The 19,881-nt window shown below is 42.1% G+C and overlaps 1 protein-coding gene across 1 annotated transcript in view; it reads right to left on the reverse strand.

Annotated features, from left to right (window-relative positions):
- Nucleotides 1-19,881, reverse strand: part of GPAT3 (glycerol-3-phosphate acyltransferase 3) — a 546,683-nt gene that overhangs the window by 472,016 nt on the left and 54,786 nt on the right. The window contains exon 2 of the mRNA XM_086961865.1: nt 18,298-18,355. Within this exon, the coding sequence (XP_086817991.1) occupies nt 18,298-18,355 (58 nt within the window). The remainder of the gene's footprint in view (nt 1-18,297; nt 18,356-19,881) is intronic.

The following is a 19,881-nucleotide window of genomic DNA, read 5'->3' on the forward strand; positions in this document are numbered from 1 at the left end:
CGGTCTACCTGGGGAGTTCGGGTCAGAACTGGGCTCCTGATCAGTTGAGAGGCTAGTTGTTCCCTGTTGGTCTCTTGGTCTGGTTGTGATGTTGTTGTATCATTTTATAAATGTGTACACTCTATTTCCAGCTAATAATCCACCTGATATCCACGGAATTGTCTATTTTTCCTATTGATTTAATCCTCTTCATAATCATCTTTTATTTGATTCAAGATGTCAAAATTAAATGACAAAGGCTTAGATCAGTTATGTGCAGGACTAAACATGGGATCCTGAAACAGCTCCTAGCTCTCTTTTTACTACAGTGAATATAGTGCATAGTCCAAGCCGAGATAATGGAACGAAGTGGGTCAGGGGTTGGACGTGGCTAATTAAGGTTAATGATACGCTGTCTGCTTAGAGGAGGAATGTTGTAACCCTTGTTTTGGCAGAACGCCAAAGATCCAGTAAATAGGACCTCAATTACGTAGGTTGAAAGTGTCAGCAGACAGCTGGCCTTAGGAAGTAGGGAAAGGTGAACATAAGTGATCGAACACGTTGCACTACATTACGTAAACAACCACTGGGAAAGACACTGTCTTACGTGCTAATGCATCCAGCATTAGGACATTAGTGACAGAAAGGAGGGAGCCAGCAGACAGTCTGTAGTTCAACGCAAGAACTCTAGTGGTAAGGCAGAAAGATACACTGAAACAACCAATTTCACTTGGTGAGAGATGAATACGCCACTTGGCTGAGCCAAAACATATTTGACAAAGCCTACAGGCAATGGCTACAAGAATTTGGCTAAGGCAGCCAGTGGTTAAAATGGGTGAATTTTACTACTTCTTTTACAAGCAATTTGAATCAGTATTTTCTTTTTAAGGAACAGTCATTCAAAAAATACTATCTGTTGCAGTTATCGAGAGCTGGAAGGTTACCACTCCCTATTGTAGCAAGGCAAGGCATGCCACAAAGATGAATGCCTTCAGATCAGCCTCTCTGTCAAGGAGAAAAATTGCCCACACATCATATTTCAAAACCTTTGCAACCAAACTATGTCACGGAGCACTCTTTATTTTCTACCGAAAGCTATAGTCTGTCTTGCCCACATTAAATAGTAGGTTATCCATCTACTCATTGTAAATTCATAGACATTGAGTCCTAAAGGTTAATCAAATAGGTCTTACAAGAAGTAGGAATCTTGCTGACTGCTTTAGATGTTCTGACCAAGAGCTATTTCAGGGCACTTTCAGAATATGCAACACATTGATCTGGCACTACAGCGTCTGATGAAACGGCCCAAGAGAATTATGCAATCTAACAGCTGTTAATTACCACTGGCAAGGAAGCTTGTAACCAGCCTCCTACTCCTGCCTGCTTCTGGAGGATGTGACAGCTCTTTTCTATTTCCTACCAAAATGATGTATCCATTTCCTTGCCTATATGCATTGACCATCTTTTTATGGAGATCCATTTATGATCTCAGGTAATTTACTCACAAGCATTCTTAGGCCTGGCTTGACAGCACTGGTTTCCCCAAGACCAATTCTCTAAAATATACAGAGTGGGCTTTTCTCCAACCATAGAAGTATTACTCTCACTTCATGCTGTTGGTTATTTGGTGAACCATTGCACCCTCCAAAAAGTGCTTACATTGGAATGCAAGAGGCACAATTTTACATCTAAGAAGTATGCTCGATCATCAAGCAGATTGTCACATTCAATTCTCTATCACTTATATACATTCTACATAGAAAGCATTCCTTTGTTGCCCCTTTTTTTACCCTAGCGCAGGGAAAGCCAACAGAACATGTTTTAATATTATAAACGGTATATGTGCAGGTAAAGAATGTATATAGCTTTGTGGATGTCTGTTCACATGTGTTGGCACATTAACAACCCTGCCAAGTACCACTCATCAGGCGTTAGACGAACGCATTTCAATGTGGTGGTCCACATCACCGCACTGAAATGCAAAGTCACTCATTGTTGCGCCTCCTAAGCTGTCAAAGCAGGAGCGGTACTGATTAACATAACTGACTGAATTTAACCTGCAGTAGGAGTGCGCAGTGATGGTGTGCACTGCTCCCAGCAAGCTTGGGGGCTGACTGCGCTGCTCACAGCTTTAGCTGCTGCTACAATGTATAAACACGGATAATAAATTCATGGCTGATTCGCCTGACCGCGCGTGCCGCAGCACATTACTATTGTTACAACTGACATCAATAGTCAGCAGCCCAATTTCTAGTACTGCGACAGTGTGGTCAGGACAGGAGTTGTCAGACACACAATTATAGGCAGGTCTGTCCTGCCACCTGTGGCGTGAGCATGCGGCAGACGTTCATGATGCAAATATTTGGCTGCTGGCTGCAATGGCAGCGCAGCTTGCACGCTGCAGCCAGGGCCTAGAGCACACCACCAGCCCCATCAGAACAGTGAAACAATCATGCCCGGAGTAGGTTGCCGCGGAGCTAGACAGTCAGTCAGTCCAACTCATTGTGGCTACCAGGCAGCGCGTTTTACTGAATTGCCGCTCTTCTCCTCGCTGGCTGGCAGCCGTTGCAGAGTCAGTGCCTGGAGTGAGGGTTAAAATAAACCTAGTTACTTATGCTGTTATTAATGCTAAAAAAAATTGCTTTTAGCGCGGTCACGAATATTCTTCATGAGCTGCAATGCCTATACATTCAAGAGGTAACCCCTAAAGATACATTGTAGTTCCAGGAGCCAGGGAGAAAGAAGACAACAACAAAAAAAATCACTGAAAGAGGCTCCTTCCAGACCTATATTAGTGCTTTTTTGGAAGCTATCAAAAGCTCTAAAGGGCTGTTCATCATGTAAAACTTAAAACCGAATCACGGATACAACCATTTTATTATTATTTATTCATCATCTTTTGTTTTTATTAAATTAGCAGAGAAAAGAAAATGTCCTTTCATATTATAAAAAACGAAAACATGATTATACAAAGGTAACCAATTGGGAAGAGCACATAATGTTCGTCCATGATGATACTTAAATATTCTTCTTTGAAATGCATCGCATATTTTTATCTATCGTGCTAAAACAGGTCCACAAGCTATACATATAGAGAAATATTAAAAGCTTAAGAATGTGCCTGGAATATGTGAAACTTTGGCGATTTCGGCTAATATGGAGGTCATTTGTGTTTTAAGGGATCTGGGAAATGCCTGAATGGTTAGGCTGGCACACACCGCTCCAAATGCAAGTACCAGATTCAGGAGGAAAAGCCTGGTCTGCAGTGACATTAAAAAACATGATCATTGTAAAGGAATCTTGAAATCTTGCCATGCCACCGGAGCATGAACTACTCTACAGAGGTAATCTCCCAGCCAAATGCGACTGAATATTGATGTATTGGATCACTGCCTTGCATCTGGTTCAATCAGCAATAACTAGAACGTACACACATTGGTCTCAGAGAGGATTGTAGGCAGCCAGTGGAGGTTCTTAAAAGCAGGGAAATAACTATTAGTGTGACCAGCAACAACTCATCCCAAAACAAATTACAGAACATAAACCATTTATCGCATTTCCAGATTACATTTCTTCTTGCATATTGAAATTAAATTAACACTTTCCCAACTTTATTGCTAAATTTATCAGCTACAATTGAGTTTAAGGGCAAGTAATCAAACAGAAAGTTGGTATTGCTAAATTCCCCCCTCCGAACATTTATCTAAACATCACTCTTCAGAGAATTTCGCTCAGCATGCATACATTTAGAAAAATATTTGCAAAGTTTACAGGAGGAATACCTTTGCAAAATAGCACACACCTAACCCTAAAAGGTTATACGACCGAACAACGCAAGAAAGAATATCGCATGCCTTGAGCATGCATTTTTTACCCCCACATTTTTTAACAATGCATGTGTTTTTACAACGTATGCCACTACCGCAATTTGTTTATATATATATTCACTGAAAAAACCATAGGTTTCACACCAGTTATAGTTAGGAATTAGCATTTAAAAAACCTATTAAATTCACTGACAAAACCAGTTATAGTTAGCTGGAAATTTTACTGATATAAAACCAATGAAATTCCACGTTATAGTTAGTTGGACTCACTATAACTTGCGCGTGCAATGCACTGCTGATGACGTCACATATTACATCACTCATGACATGGTCAGTGACATCACTCATGACATCACTGATGACACCATCCAGTGAATATGTGTCTTTCTGAAAAATAAATATTAGTGAGTAATGTTTAAATATTTAAATATATATATTATTGTTTCACTTTGTTTATAAGTGGCTACATGTGTTGGTAAGTAGCTACATGCGTATGTATATGGGTTATTAGATGTTTCTCTTAGTATCAGTATGAGTGTCTATATGGTTTGGTGGGGGTATTACTTAGCACATAGATGCATGAGTGACTGACTCGCTGTTTGTATGTGTTTTGAAGACAGCATATGTGCAGGACTGTATGGATGGATGAGTGTGTATATGTGTTTGTTAGTGAGTGAATGACTGTCTCACTAGTGTCTTTATCAGTAACTACATATGTTTTAATCTAGTATATGTGAATATTGATGTATATAAGTGAGTATATGTGAGAGTAAGAGATTGTAAGAGTTCCTGTTTAAATAAGTATGTGTTTCTATAAGTGATTGTTTAAGAGAATAAATATGTGTAATTTTCAATACAAGTAAGGTGGAAGTGTGTGTATAACTCTATATTCAAATAAATGGATGTTCAATAGTTTATTTGCACGTGTGAGTATGTGTGTGAGTAACTTTTGGATGACTGTCGGTGTGTAACAGGATGTATAGGTGTATCACTTCATATGATAAGTGAGTATATGTATGAGTGACTATATAGAACTGTTGGTGAATGACTGGATGTGCATATAGATGGTGGAATTACTGAATTGCTTGTTGTAACTGATATGGGTATCTCCATTTTTTTTTAAATTTCAGTTTCTATTTTTGAATATGTGTTTCAAGGGTTACATTACACTGAAAGGAGGTCTGTCACTATGTCACAAGGATGGTGTCATCAGTGATGTCATGAGTGATGTCACTGACCATGTCATGAGTGATGTAATATGTGACGTCATCAGCAGTGCATTGCACGCGCAAGTTATAGTGAGTCCAACTAACTATAACGTGGAATTTCATTGGTTTTATATCAGTAAAATTTCCAGCTAACTATAACTGGTTTTGTCAGTGAATTTAATAGGTTTTTTAAATGCTAATTCCTAACTATAACTGGTGTGAAACCTATGGTTTTTTCAGTGAATTTCAAAGGTTTTTTAAATGCTAATTCCTAACTATAACTGGTGTGAAACCTGTGGTTTTTTCAGTGAATTTCAAAGGTTTTTTTAATGCTAATTCCTAACTATATAAGACCTGAAAGCCCACCAGGAATCTCCAGTATGCGCCAGGGGACTGCATTGCAGAGAGGTGTAATGAAGCCACAACCCTTTTTACACCTCTCTGCAACGCAGCCCCCGTGCATGTTTGAAGAGGGGAAACTAATTCCCCTTGCATACTGGGGGCCCCTGGGGGCCTATTAGCCCACCTGGAACCTCCAGTATGCGCCTGGGGCTGCATTGCAGAGGTGTAATGAGACTATGCCCCTTGTTACACCTCTCTGCAACGCAGCCCACTGCCGCGTTTGCAGAGGGGGAACTAATTCCCCTTGCATACTGGGGGTCCCTGGGGTCAACTAGTCCACCAGGAGCCTCCAGTATGCACGAGGGAGCTGCATTGCAGAGAAGTGTAATGAGGCCACACCCTTGTTACACCTCTCTGCAATGCAGGCCACTGGCGCCTTTGCAGAGGGGGGACTAATTCCCCTTGCATACTGGGGGTCCCTGGATCATATCTGCCCAAACACCGATATTCCGAACGATTGTAAATGACTTTTCTTGAGAAACATTTGGATTTGGATTATCATGTCCTATACTTTGGAATTTTTGAAAGACTGACTTTGAGGATGCTATAAATTACTCAAGTCTGCCCGAATTGTGTGGGTAAAATTGATACCTAGTCACTTTTAATAAGAATATACTTATGTCTCGTCTAACATTTGGAAGAAATATCTAGTTATATGACAACGGGATACCGACATAACTTGAAGGAAATAAGAACGCCCTGAAGAAGTTCTGTTGTACAGAACGAAACGTTTCGGCTGGCTGTGGTACATAAACTTAAGGAAAATAAAAGCATTTGAATATACACCAAGATTCAGCGCTTCAATAAGTACTCTAAGTGATATGATTTGATTGGACTCATTGTGAAAGTGGTGCTGTGCCAAACTTTGGAATATTCTCCACTACTCTCTACTACTTACTCTCTCCCACTCTCTACTACTCACTCTCTACTGCTCTCTACTACTCACTCTACTACTTACTCTCTACTACTCTCTACTACTCAGTCTCTACTACTCACTCTCTACTACTCTCTACTACTCACTCTACTATTCACTCTACTACTCTCTACTACTCACTCTGCTACTCTCTCTACTGCTCTCTACTACTCTCTACTACTCACTCTCTACTCTCTATTACTCACTCTCTACTCTCTACCTCTCTACCTCTCTACCTCTACACCTCTACCTCTCTACCTCTCTCTACACGCACACATATAGACATATATGCATATATATATGTGCATATGCATTTATATATATGTATGTGTATATATAAAAAAAACAACTAAACATTTTTTTTTCTAAACAGCTACTTTTAAAACTGTCATTCTTTTTCCCCATGGTACACTCCCCGGTACGCTTACCGGTGCGCGTACCGGGCGCTCACCCCGCGAAAATCCAAAATTTTTTTTTTTTTTTTTTTGCCCCGTGGGGCCCTTTTATGGCCCCCACATCAAACCTAGGGGGTCAAGGGGGGTCTACTCTGCCCCCTTATGGTCATTTCCCCCTTTGTTTTGGCCACCTCTTGTGTCTCGATCCTACCGAGACACAAGATGGCGGCCGCTCCGGACTGTTTAGAATGTTTACAGACACCCCAGAGCCAATCAGCTTTCTCCGCGCAAGTCGCGTGACGCGCCCGGTGCGCGTACCGGTGCGCTTACCGGAGCGCTGCTATAGATATATATATTTTTTTGAACCTTAATTACTCAAAATCCACTGGAGCACATATCTTGAGACATAGCAAAGGCACATCGGGCTACCAGTCCCTACAATTTTGCCAAGTTTGGTGGAAATCCATTCAGCCGTTCGGGCTAAAAGTGAAATCGACCGCCCTATGGAAATTAACATGGGGAAAACGCGTTTTGGGACCCCCCTTTTATCTCGGCCCCCGCTTGACGAATCCCCCCCAAACTTTCAGGGAAGGACCGGACCGCCATGAGACCATTTTCCTGAAAATTTCAGGCAGATTCGTCAACCGGCGCCAAAGTTATTCAAAATAGAATGTTGAGATTTAACATTGAAAATTATCCTAACTATAACTACCTACTGGCGACCGCCAGTAGGTAATATATATATATATATATATATATATATATATATATATATATATATATACACACACACACACACACACACACACACACACACACATATATATATATATATATATACACACACACACACACACACACACACACACGCACATACATACATACATACATACACACATAATGTATTTGTGGGGGGAGAGCCCCGCAACTAACCGTCAATGCATGGTAAAGGCATGCAATGTAAAAACATATGTGGTAAAAATATGCGTAATAAAAAATGTGTAATTAAGGCACAACGTGGTTAAAACCTCGTTGTAAAGGCTGTTTCCCAACCCTAAATGCATATTTGTGTTACGTTTATCAGCTAGCAACCGATTCTTCCTAAAAAATAAGTACAGTTATATGACAGAACATTTCACTTAGTGAAAAAGACCATACAGTAGTTGAAGGCAACCTCAAAATCACGTGGACTCCTCATTGCAGAAATATTTTTGTCAGTATGAAATACAGAGCAAGGGTAAAAGATTACACACTTCTGTTGCCACTAGTGTTGTTTGCCGCTACTGTGTATGTGGTCATCACTTTGTCGCAGGATTTTAACTTTCACCTACTAGCCATCAGTGTTGTGCTCCATTGATGCATTTGGCTGCTCTTAAGCTAAACTAACCCAACCACAAACTTTCTTGGCTGTAGTATATACAATTGACAGAGAGAAGAGTGAAAAATGTAGAAAAAAGAAACAATTTTCACCGCTAATAGAGGTTTTTGATTTTAGACTCAATTAAGAAAGTTAAGTCTCAAAAACACTTCTTAAAATAGGTACAGAAGAGCAAGCAAAAGTATGTTTATAACCAACCCACATCAACATAACGCTTAAAAAAAAAATAGCTGAATCGTGCATGCACTGCAACTTCTGGCGCAGATGAACTGATTATCAACACCCCCATCACGTCCGCGACTTTCCCGGATGAATGGAAACTTGCAGAAAACAAAGCCCTTCCCAAGAAGCCCACAGCTCATCGGAATCAACTGAGCAACTTACAACCCCTCTCCTCTATCCAGTCAAAGTAACTGAGAAAGTCATTAACAAGTAACTCACAACCCACACCGAACTTCACTATTTCCTAGACAACACACATTCAGGATTCAGAGAGAACCACAGCACTTATCACAGACGGCATACGAAACATACTGGACCGAGGAGAAACAGAGGTCCTCAACGACCTCTCCGCGGCCGTCAACACTGTCCCCTACAACACATTCAGCAGACGACTCCACGAGATAGGGATACAAATATCCGCTCTAAAATGGATCTGTTGCTTCCTCATGGGAAGAACCCAAAGGCTGCCACCAGTCACAACAGAGACCAAGAAACTGATATGCTGTGTCCCACAAGGATAGTTTCTCAGGCCCACTCTTTCAACATATACATGACACTGCTTGCCAACATCACCTGATCACAACATTACTGTGATCCACTACCCCAATGACACCAAACTCATCCTGTCCCTGATGAACAAGACAAACACTACCAGGGCCAACTTCATCAACTGCATGACTATGGTAGCAAACTGAATGTGAACCAACTGCTTAAGCCCAACTATGGGAAAATGAAATACTGGTCTTAGTCAACAACAAGACCTCCCCATGGGATTCCACCTGGTGGCCATCCTAACTAGGACCCACAAACAGACCACGCAAGAAATCTAGGAATCATCCTACATGACAAGCACAACATGACGGTTCAAGTCAATTCAGTGTGCACCTCCTTCTTCCACATAGAACACATGCTGAAAAAGATCTTCAAATGGTTGCCTCAGAACACCTGACGGACCGTCACACAAGCACTTATCACCATCAGGCTGGAATATGACAAAACTCTCCACGCAAGAATCTGCAGACAACGCCTACACAGACTCCAGACTATCCATAATGCAGCTTCAAGACACTTACTCAACCCCCCCGTGCCGCAACCACATCCCACCACACCTCAGAAAGCTTTAATGGCACCCCATTCACAAAACAGCCAATTCAAACTTCTCAGGCACACATCAAAGTACTAAACAACACAGGACCCGAATACCTGAAAAGCTGCATACACTTTTACCAACACACCAAACACCTATGCTCTGTCTCACTCTCACACATGCCGGCATCCGCAAAAGAAAAACTGGAGTTCTCATTCTTCTGCATCACACCCAAAACATGGAACAACCTCCCTCAACACATCAGGGCTTCAGCCTCACTTACTGTGCTCCGCTAGAAGATGAAAACCTGCCTCTTCATAGAAGCACCTTGCGACCACACGCCTGCACACCTTTCCCAAGTGCCTGGATAACCTCTCAGGTGATTAGTGTGTTCAATCAATCAAATTACGCTTTATTCGATTTAAAAATGTCAAATCATAAAAGCACAGTACATTTAAAAGAAGATAACATTACGGCAGTACATAAATATTAAATTGAAAAATCCAATAAAAAACATGTTAAATACAATTTAAAAAGAACTTATAACAAAACATGAGGGCAATCAGAACGCACAACAAGTTCATATACAATTACGATAAAGCATTACCCTGCATGCTCATTCTGGATCTGACCACCCCTTACAAGAATTTGGCTATGTGATTAATGAACATCACTTCATCGAGAAATTGTAACTTAATAAAAGCAAGCAAACATTGTCTCAAGTCTTGCCATTTTAAAATGGGCAGGATCCATCTTTTCCCAATAAGGGTTTAAATTTGCAAAAAAAGACATGGATTGTAGACTGAGCCAAGGTATCGTCACATGGACATTGGCATAAGGTACGTGACCAGTCATTTATCTAAGGGAACGTCACCCTGTTGTGAAAGTTGACTAAGCGTAGGCGCGTCAACAGCAGCCTATCATAATTACCTGCTGTTATAGATAAATAAGGTTGTGGCCCTGGTTGTGTCAGGAGTAGTTGGTGTTCTCTGACAGTCGATTTCACAACATTAGTGGACAATCTATTCGTCTCCAGGTGGTATAGACAACTTTAATTCCTTCCTGGTAACACAGGACAGACTATCAGGGTTGGCATAATACTCAGAATGGCCTAAGTCGTTCATAAAAATTTTAACGAACGCAAGCCAAGGGATGCAAAGTGCCCGTTGCAGCTTCTGGCAATCATTAATCACGTCCTGATCAAGCCTAGTCGTAGTACTGGTCCAAACCTTGTGCCAGAGTAAAACTGGCTGGATTTTAATTAGGTCAGATAAATATGGCAGACCCAACTCGGCATGGCAAATATACGTGGCTGTGCTGTTCGGGGCTTACAAAAGATATTTTAAAAACCTATTCCCAACCAGCTGTAGTGACGCTGTGTTTGCAAAACCTCAGATGCCTGCTCCATACATAGCTACAGGAATACATTTAACTTTGTAGATTGTCAACAGATCATCAATAGGGTGCTTAACTAGTTTCCTGGAGAAATTTATTAGGTCTCCTATAGCTTTTGTAAACAATAATTTTTTGGTGTTGATGGCTTTGCTCCATGAGCCCCTCTTTTCAAACACGATACCCAGGTAGGAAAAATAGACATAAAAGACACAAAACTCGAAACAGTTTTCTGCAAACAGCGTCATCTGCATATAACAATGCTCCAATTTACCGCCTACCAATGCTGGGTAATATCTGACCTTCCCTCGACAGTGTGGCACCCAGACTATTTATGTATAAGGTGAAGAGGAGGGGGGCCAATACACAGCCCTGCCTTACCCGCTTCCTGACAGGGAAATTGCGACTGCGTTCCCCTGCTAACCCATTACAGACGCTTGCCTGGGCATCTAAGTAGGACTGTTTAAAAAAGTTAATCAGTGGCACTTCCACCCCCATGGACTCTAAAATGCTCCAAAGTTTCAGATGGTTAACACAGTCAAAGGCTGAACTTAAATCGACGAAGCACAGGAAGAGACTCCCCTGCTTAGCCAGTGTACATTTACCCCATAGAAGGCTTACATTTCGGCCCTGCTCTATGGTACCAAGCCCATGACGGAAACCATACTATAGCTCTGAGAGAACACCCCTGTCCTCCGACCATATCTGTAGTCTATTCAATAAGACACGCCCGGCCACTTTCATGACGGAGTCCAGAAGTGAAATAGGTCTGTAGCAGGCTGGATAATTGCGATCGCTTTTTTAAAAATAGGGACAAGTGTGGACTCTGTCCAGGTTGGGGTGAAACCCTGTGTGCAACATGCTTTTAAGACCATAGTAATTAATAGGCCACATAGCGGAGGACAACATTTATACAAGTCCACCGGGACACTATTGGGTCCAGGGGCTTTTCCTCGACGCTCTCGTTAGCCAAAATCAACTCGTCCACATTAAAATCAATTTCGATTGGGAGATTACTCGTGTGTCTGGTACTAGGCTCCACACACTGAATTAGATCTACGTTGTCATAACTTAACCTGGAAAAGTGGGTTACCCATTGGTCCTCCTGGATTGTGATTTTAATACTGGGGGTATTTTTAGGGCCAAGAACAGGGCATTCACAGCCTGCAAGAAGCTTTTAGTAACTTTTAGCTCTGAAGATTTCTTAAGTGACAGCCACAGTTCCGTTCTTATTTCCTCTTTGCATTCTTTAAGTGATGTTTTATACGCTGCTCTCGCCCTTCTTATGACTTCCTGGTCTCTCGGGGACTTACATAGGGCAGCTTTCAAGACAGCATGAGCTTTGCTACATTTGGAATCAAACCAACCTGTCTTAGCAATGTCCATTACAAAGAGAGGGTAAACCCAATAAGTTTCGCTGGGACCTGGGTGTTTGTCAGTATAAAGGGAAGGGGTCCCAGAGCACTGTTAGTGCGCAATAGATCTAGCTTAGTAGGCACTACCAATTGTTAGAATGACAACATGCATGGTTTGTACAATACTTTGTGTTTTGGTGCATTGTGATTAAATAACAATGGCCTCAAGTTGATCGTATGTGCTTTCTATTTTTATACTAAGCTATATCTATTGCGCACTAACAGTGTTCTGGGATCCCCTTGCCTTTGTCTTAGCACTGTAGCATTCTTTTGGGTCAAATAACAGGTTGTTTTGTGTGGCCTGTGTGATGTTTTGAAAAGAATGAAGAATATCAGGGTCCGCGGCAGTCTCGTCAAGGCAGACAGCAAAATCTTTTTTACAACAACTTAATATTGACTTAGTTAGCTTCAGAGAGTCTACCCCCTTCCATTTAATGGTATAGCCATTGGTTCGGTTTATGACTATGTCGTGTTCAGGCATGGCCGAGCGTACCCCAATAAAACATTAACCAGTAAATCCATGGTAACACTAATGGGGTAGTGCTTACGGAACACAACAGTGTGAATTTCGAAATTCTGTATTCTGTGTGTGTATCTGTTGGAGATTAAAATGTGATTTATAGTACAAGACAACCCGAGACCATTAAAAGTGCTATTAAACGGCAAAGGTGGTGAGCATAAATCGTTCACAAAATCCAGGTCCATGGTGTATTTAATCTGATTTAAATAATCCCCAAGGGAGGAGTGCGGAAAGTGAGATAGGTCTGCTTCGTCATCGGATATTAAGCCACAGTTACCACGTTCAGCATGAGCACAGGGGCCAATATTGAAATCACTTACCCAAATTAAACATAGTTCTGTATTAGTTGACGTTTGTATTTTTTCCAGCTGCTTCTGTAATTTCATCAAGACTACCTCTGTATGCGACATGGGAATATGGTTATAAATGTTTAATAGGATGGTACTATGCTAGGCATCAATATTAATTTTTATAACCTGGTAATAAGTGTTAGATGCCAGAAGGTCTAACTTTTTTACAATAAACTGATAAGAAATAGGTGCACAAACCACCCTCTTTTCTCCCACGCCTGGATGATACGGGCGATGTAAAGAAAAAATTAAACTTGTTGATATGCAGTGGGCCATCAATCCAGGCTTCTTGAATGCATAGAATGTCAAAGTCAGCACTATAAAGTCAAGCCAAGCGGGGTTGGTAAGTTTGGGGATTAAGCCCGCCACATTCCAAGATAGAATTTTGGTTATGCTATATCTATTTTCAGCCTGATTAGTACTTTTATTATGAACAGGTTCGCTGTTAAGAACAGTGGGTGATGGACAAGATTTTTGGGAGGGATTGGCTGGGGGTGTTTAGGTTAATCAAATCTGCTTCCATCTCAAGACGGTGCACAATCGTATCAGCAGCTACGGCACCATGAAGCAGGTCATCAGACTGGGCCCCTGTGCTACCATTACAAGGACCAACATATGGATCATCGCTAGCTCTTGCGACACAGTGTTTTAAATTCACTGGGATCGTTAGTAGTCGGTTCCAGGCCAGATGGATGATTAACAGTAATCCATCTATGATCTACATAACTATGTGTGGAAATGAGTCAATCTAGGTCTTCTAAGGTTGTAAGTGTTTCAAATCTATTGTGAGTGGGTGTGGTAAAATCGATGTTGGCGATTGGGGTTAGTAAATCTCGGCTGTGAGGTATGAGAAAATTGATTTGTTGCGGAGTAAAAATTTCCAAGTGGCAGTACATTTATTCCTCAGTTGGTCACATAGTCACTCTCGAGTCTACAAGCAAGACTTCACTTAACAGTTTCGGCGTTCTAAATGTGAGGACCATGCAGTCACCGGTGTACAATTTTTCCCTTATCCCAACCCAGCCTAACCTTCTTACCATCTTGAACTCACAGAACAGTGTTTTGATTAAGCCTGTTTTACAGCCAATCCAGCAAAGAGATGTATTTCTCGATGCCTCCCACGTTTCGTTTGCCTGGTTGGAGAGATGTGGTACGTTCGACAATATTATTGTGTAAGGCGGTAAATTGAGTGTCATATCCTCCATATCCCTGGGTGTAGTACATGAGGGAGGGGACAAGTGATTTACTCTAGGCCCTGTTAAGGCAACTCTTGTTTACAGCACTACTATTTTTATCTAGATTAGTGAGTTATACAAATCAGCATAACATATTATATAGACAATGGACGCAACTTATTTGCATCCAAATGCATCAAGGGACCCGTGTTACAAAAATTCAACCTTAAAAGCACGTAAAATGTACATAACTATAGCATCATCCTAAACATCACTCTCTGTGCAGGGGAGAGTCGTTTGCTGTTATACAATGATGCAAGCCATCAAACACAACGAGAATTATACAATGAAATGAAGCGAAAAAAAGCTTGTTCGCTTTCAGCGCGATCATTCTGGCCAACAATATGTGTGTGCCACAAATTTAACAATTAATCAAAATACAAAAGCACAGATGCTGCTTGTTGAAATGTAACGGCTAAAGAGTCCCCATTACAACTCGCGCAAACCACGCTGAAATAGAAAGCCATGTTTTCATTGCAATATCCTGCTACACAATAGAAAAGCAAACACGAAAAGCCACTGCAGGTGTTGATTTAGATTCTAGTGGGTGCACCGGCTCCATAGAAATCATATTATTGCAATGAAGAAGAACATATTCAGTTCACAAATGTAGTGGAGGGTGCTTCGGACGTTAAATCTGTGTGAAGCTGTGAAAAATGTGCACTACCCAACGTGCAAACCTTTCGAGGTAGTAGAAGAGAGAAAGAGCATTCTACAGGACTGCACCCCCAGGTAAATCGCTTCTATGTGAGTGAGAATGTGTGGGAGTGCGAGTGCCTGCATGAGGGTGTAAGATAGAGGACCACTGTTTAGCTGTCAAATTCCCGATGACTGGAACTGTGCAAAATTTAAATACCCCATCTAGCAAACGACTTCAGCACGTTATCTACGTCATAACACTAGTGAGGGAGGATAAAGCGAGATTCTCATAATCAGTCAGTGAACATTGGTGCATGTGGAGAAAGGAGGGTTTTCTGTGGTGATTAAGGCAAGTGTGTGGATGGAGGGGATGCTAGCTGGCATACCCTTTAACTCGTCAAAATCACAATATTGGTTAATGGGCAGAGAACCTTGTATTACAATTCAGTATTATATTTTTACACTCTTATCAGTTTACTCATGTTATGTTAAAAAATGTATACCGCTCTCGGTCACCGGACGGTTTCATGGCGCTCATAACAAATGCGGAGGGCAGGAGCGGGGATTACTCAAATGCTGATTGGAAGAGGAACATTTTCCACATCCTACGAAAGCAGACGTAGGTAGGGCAGTGTCGGAAGGCAGACGGAAGGGAATTCCAGGTTTTGGGGGCCAAAAATGAAAAACTGAGACCACCGTGTTTTTTGCGTTTAATTTTGGGAATAACTAAAAGGTTGTGTGAGGTAGAGCGGAGATCTCTCGAGGGAACATATCGCTTCAGACTAGATGAAGTAAAAACAGGAGCGAGATCAGAAAGGGCTTTGAATATTGTGCAGCCAAGTTTGAAAGTGCAGCGCTTAGCCACCGGGAGCCAATGCAGGCTTCGCAACAGCGGTGAAACGTGCTGATGGTAGACCAAGCGAGCTGCCTGATTTTGCACCAACTGCAACCTGTGAAGATTGTATGCTGGAATTCCCACATACAGGGTGTTGGCATAGTCAATTCTTGACATAACGAGGGCCATGATGACAAGGATAAGTGCATCTCTGGTGAGGAATCTACTGATTTTACGTATCCTGCGCAGGTGGAAAAAGCAGGATGACGTGACAGCACTAATCTGGGGCCTCATAGATAGGTCACTGGAGAAGACTACGCCAAGACTCTTCACAGAGTTGACAGGGCAAGGAGGAAGCCCTAGTGAGGGAGGCCAAAAGCTAAAAGCTGTCGTTCCATGGGTTGGCTGCCCCGCCCACCAGCACAAGCTCGGTCTTGGTGGGATTTATTTTAAGCTGGCTGTGGTACATCCATTCTGATATCTCAAGCATGGTAGTTTGGAAGTTAGTGCAGGAGGAAAGGGAGGTGTCAATAGGGAAAATTAGCTGCAAGTCATCTGCGTAATTAAAAATTGTAGCCGCGGATTTACGGAGGGAAGCTATTAGGGGCTGCATGTACAAATTAAATAACAAAGGGGATAGAGCGGAGCCCTGTGGGACTCTGCAGGATAGGGGGGAATAGGAGGCAGAGAAAGTAGACAGGTGCACAGCCTGGGAACGCTTATCCAAAAAAGATCTCACCCAGTCAAGGGCTACGCCCCGAATGCCGGCATTTTTGACACGGTCGATCAAAATTACATGATCGACCGTGTCAAAGGCCGCCGACAGGTCCAGCAAGACAAGAGCTTGGGAGATGTTATTGTCGGCGCCCCTTCTGAGAGTGTCCATCACAGCCACAATGACCGACTCGGTGGAGTGAAGTGGGCGGAAACCGGCTTGCTGGGCCTCCAAAAAAGACGAGCTCTCAATGAAAGCACTCAGGCAGCGAGTGACATATGTCTCCAGAATTTTCCCCAGATAGGGGAGAAGGGAGATAGGTCTATAATTGCTCAAGATCGTAGGGTCGGCATTGGTCTTTTTTAGGATTGGTATCACAACTGCCTGTTTAAAGGAGTCCGGGACCACCCCCGTTGCCAGCGAGTTGTTAAGTAATGCCAGTGGAGGGTCAGGGCAGGCCAGGAAGACTTCCTTAAGGACTGGGGGGCGGGGGAGGGGCCAGCAATCATTGGGGGAGCCAGAGCTCACTTTGTGCAGTAACGAATGAAACTCCCCGAGGGAGATAGGAAGAAAAACGTCCAGGCAGCAAGGATTTCTGGGAGGTAAAGGAGGAGGGGAAGAGGATGTAGGCGGGGGATATTGTTCTTGATAGTGATGATTTTGTCAATGAGAAAAGTATTGAGTGAGTCTCACAGAGCCTGTGTGGGTGGAGGTTGAGGAGTGACACGGTCTGGCAGAGAGAGCTCATTCACTATGGAGAAGATATCCTTTGCCTTGGAAGCAGACTCCAGAATTTTTTGGGGAAAGTAAGTTGTTTTGGCCAATAGAATGGATTTTTCATAGGCTTTCAGACAGTCCACAAACTCAGTTTTGAGTTGTTGGTCGTAGTTACGCCTCCAGCGGCGCTCAGCCTGGCGTAAAGCTAATTTGTCCAGCTTTAATTGATCTATAAACCACCGTTGAGCGTCATGGGGGCGCATAGTTTTAATAGTTTTCAGAGGGGCGACAGTATTACAGGCGGACAACAGCCATTGCTCAAGGAGGAAGGCCTGGTGAGTCACCAAGGCGGAGGTTGGGGGGACTGTAGAGGCTAGTAGAGAATGTAGTTCCACCAGGTTGGCTCTCTTCCAGTTCCGAGCGGTGAAATTGGTCGTAGGGATGGGGCGACTGGGAGTAGTCAAATTAAGGGAAAAAGAAATAAAACAGTGATCGGACCAGGAGCAAGGAGTCACTATAGGGGGCGAAATTTCGAGATTGGCCGTCCACACTTGGTCTAGAATGATGAGTGGGTGTTTTGATATATTGATGACAGTTCAGGCCTTTTAGGGGGTCAGAAAATTCCTCCGAGAGACGGCTTTCCCGGGGGTCAGAGGGCCAGTAGTTAAAGTCTCCAATAATGATAACCTTAGCATGGTTAATAATAAGTTGGGAAATGAGGTCACCAAACTGTTGAGGAAAGGAAGGCATATGGTCAGGGGGTCTATACACAAGAACAACGATAAAAGAGGACCTGGGAGAGATGAATTTGACAATGAGGCTTTCCGTTTTAGGGATCACAGCATAATCTAAGGTTGTAAAGGCGTGCTGGGAGCGGATGATGGCTGCCACCCCGCCACCGGCTTGCCCAGCTGGTCGATTGTGTTGCAGGATATAATAGCCCGCGGGGATAGCAGCAAGAATGTCAGGGATAGAATCCTCAGTCAGCCAAGTTTCTTATGTTAATTCTACTTTGACCAGCACAGTCACAAACACCCAATTAAAAAAATAGGACTTCCCAATTCTTACCATTGACTTGATGTTTTTGCTTATCTTTCACCCCTCTCTGAATCCGCAATGTGGCCCACTGAAAAAAATAAAGAAAAAAAAGTGAATTCACTTTAAAAGGTCAATAATTTATTCCATGTTTATAAAGAACATATTAGTACACAATTACTGCAAATGTATCTATACAATTACCATACTTATTCGCCACCATCGTACACCTTCATTTGCATAAAATGAGGGTGAGAAATTTTACAAGGTATAACATAATCTATTATAATTGTCTCTTCAAAACCACCTTGGAAATTTTAATGGATTGCGTTTGAGATAATTTCTTAATCATTACTGAAAGGATATTGGCCTCCCACAAAACCATCAATATGTTCAAAGTAAAGCCAAAAAGAGAGACAATATTGTTTAAACGGGAGAGCTCAGGAACACATAAACCTATTATATTTCAAACAGTTTAAGAACAGACTAAAACAGACCTCACACTTTGTATTTCCAAGATTAATACAACTAATTGAAAATGTATCCCTTTGGGTTTAACATAAATATTACATTCAAGTTTTATAAGCACTGGAAAAGACAATAGATTTAGGTTTAAACTGCTAATGCATGCACTGAGCTTGAAGCTTTTTTAGACGCTAGGAATTTTAAGTATACTCTGTATGTCATGTTTTATTGTTTTTGTTTCTTTGTATGACTTTGATTAAGTCGAATAAAGATATTCTGACTGACTGACTGCTAATGCATGCAGAGTTATCACATTAGAGAGACACATGGAAGGGGGATAACAGAGAGGACTACAGTTGTTAAATAGTACCTAGTGGAGTTAAATGCCAACACTCGAGTTGAGGCAGAGGGGTACACCCAAACAGGCAAAAGCATTAGGTGAGAGTCGAATACTCCTCTGGGCTGGGCCAAGACACAGTTAACAAAATGTCAAGCCAATGGCTAAAAGAGGCTGGCTGAATAAAGAGAACGGTTGAAAGTGGCAGTGGCAGAGCCAAAGCCAACTCCATGTAAATTGTTAGCGATGTCATACCCCAGACCTAAAAATCAGTACTGTCCGCCATAAAAAAAAAAAAGAAGAAGCTATTTTAGGTTATCACTGAGGACTTCTAAAACGGCATCTGAAAAGTCTATACATTATGTTGTAGGAAGTACTGTATGCACTCTTTCAGAGTTTTCAAACCTTACATGTGGAGCTGAGCCAAGTATTGTAAGGCATACCTGAAAGTACCAGATCCTGGATTGATCTGAGAGTTCCAAACCGTGTACATATCATGAAAGAATTCTAGGGCATGTGGCATGGTGGATACTGGGAACACATTTAAGTGTTTTTTAATGATAGCTATATTAATTCTCTTTAGCACTTCGCCGTCCGGAGGCCTACTGGAATTAAGAGTACTATTGGAATTAAATATAAAAAATAAGACCCGTACTGAACAATAGGGCAGCAAAGGCAAACTAGCCTCAAGGAACCTCGAAGAGTAATGCCCTCGAACACCTGAGAGTTTTCAAGAAGCAGAACAGATGGTACTCACAATGACTGGCAATACCTAGCCCTACATGGGCTTGCTAATTCTGGCAGGTTCCAATAAT

The sequence above is a fragment of the Lissotriton vulgaris genome, chromosome 3_1 (assembly GCF_964263255.1).
Source record: "Lissotriton vulgaris chromosome 3_1, aLisVul1.2, whole genome shotgun sequence".
In the NCBI taxonomy this organism is placed as follows: domain Eukaryota; kingdom Metazoa; phylum Chordata; class Amphibia; order Caudata; family Salamandridae; genus Lissotriton; species Lissotriton vulgaris.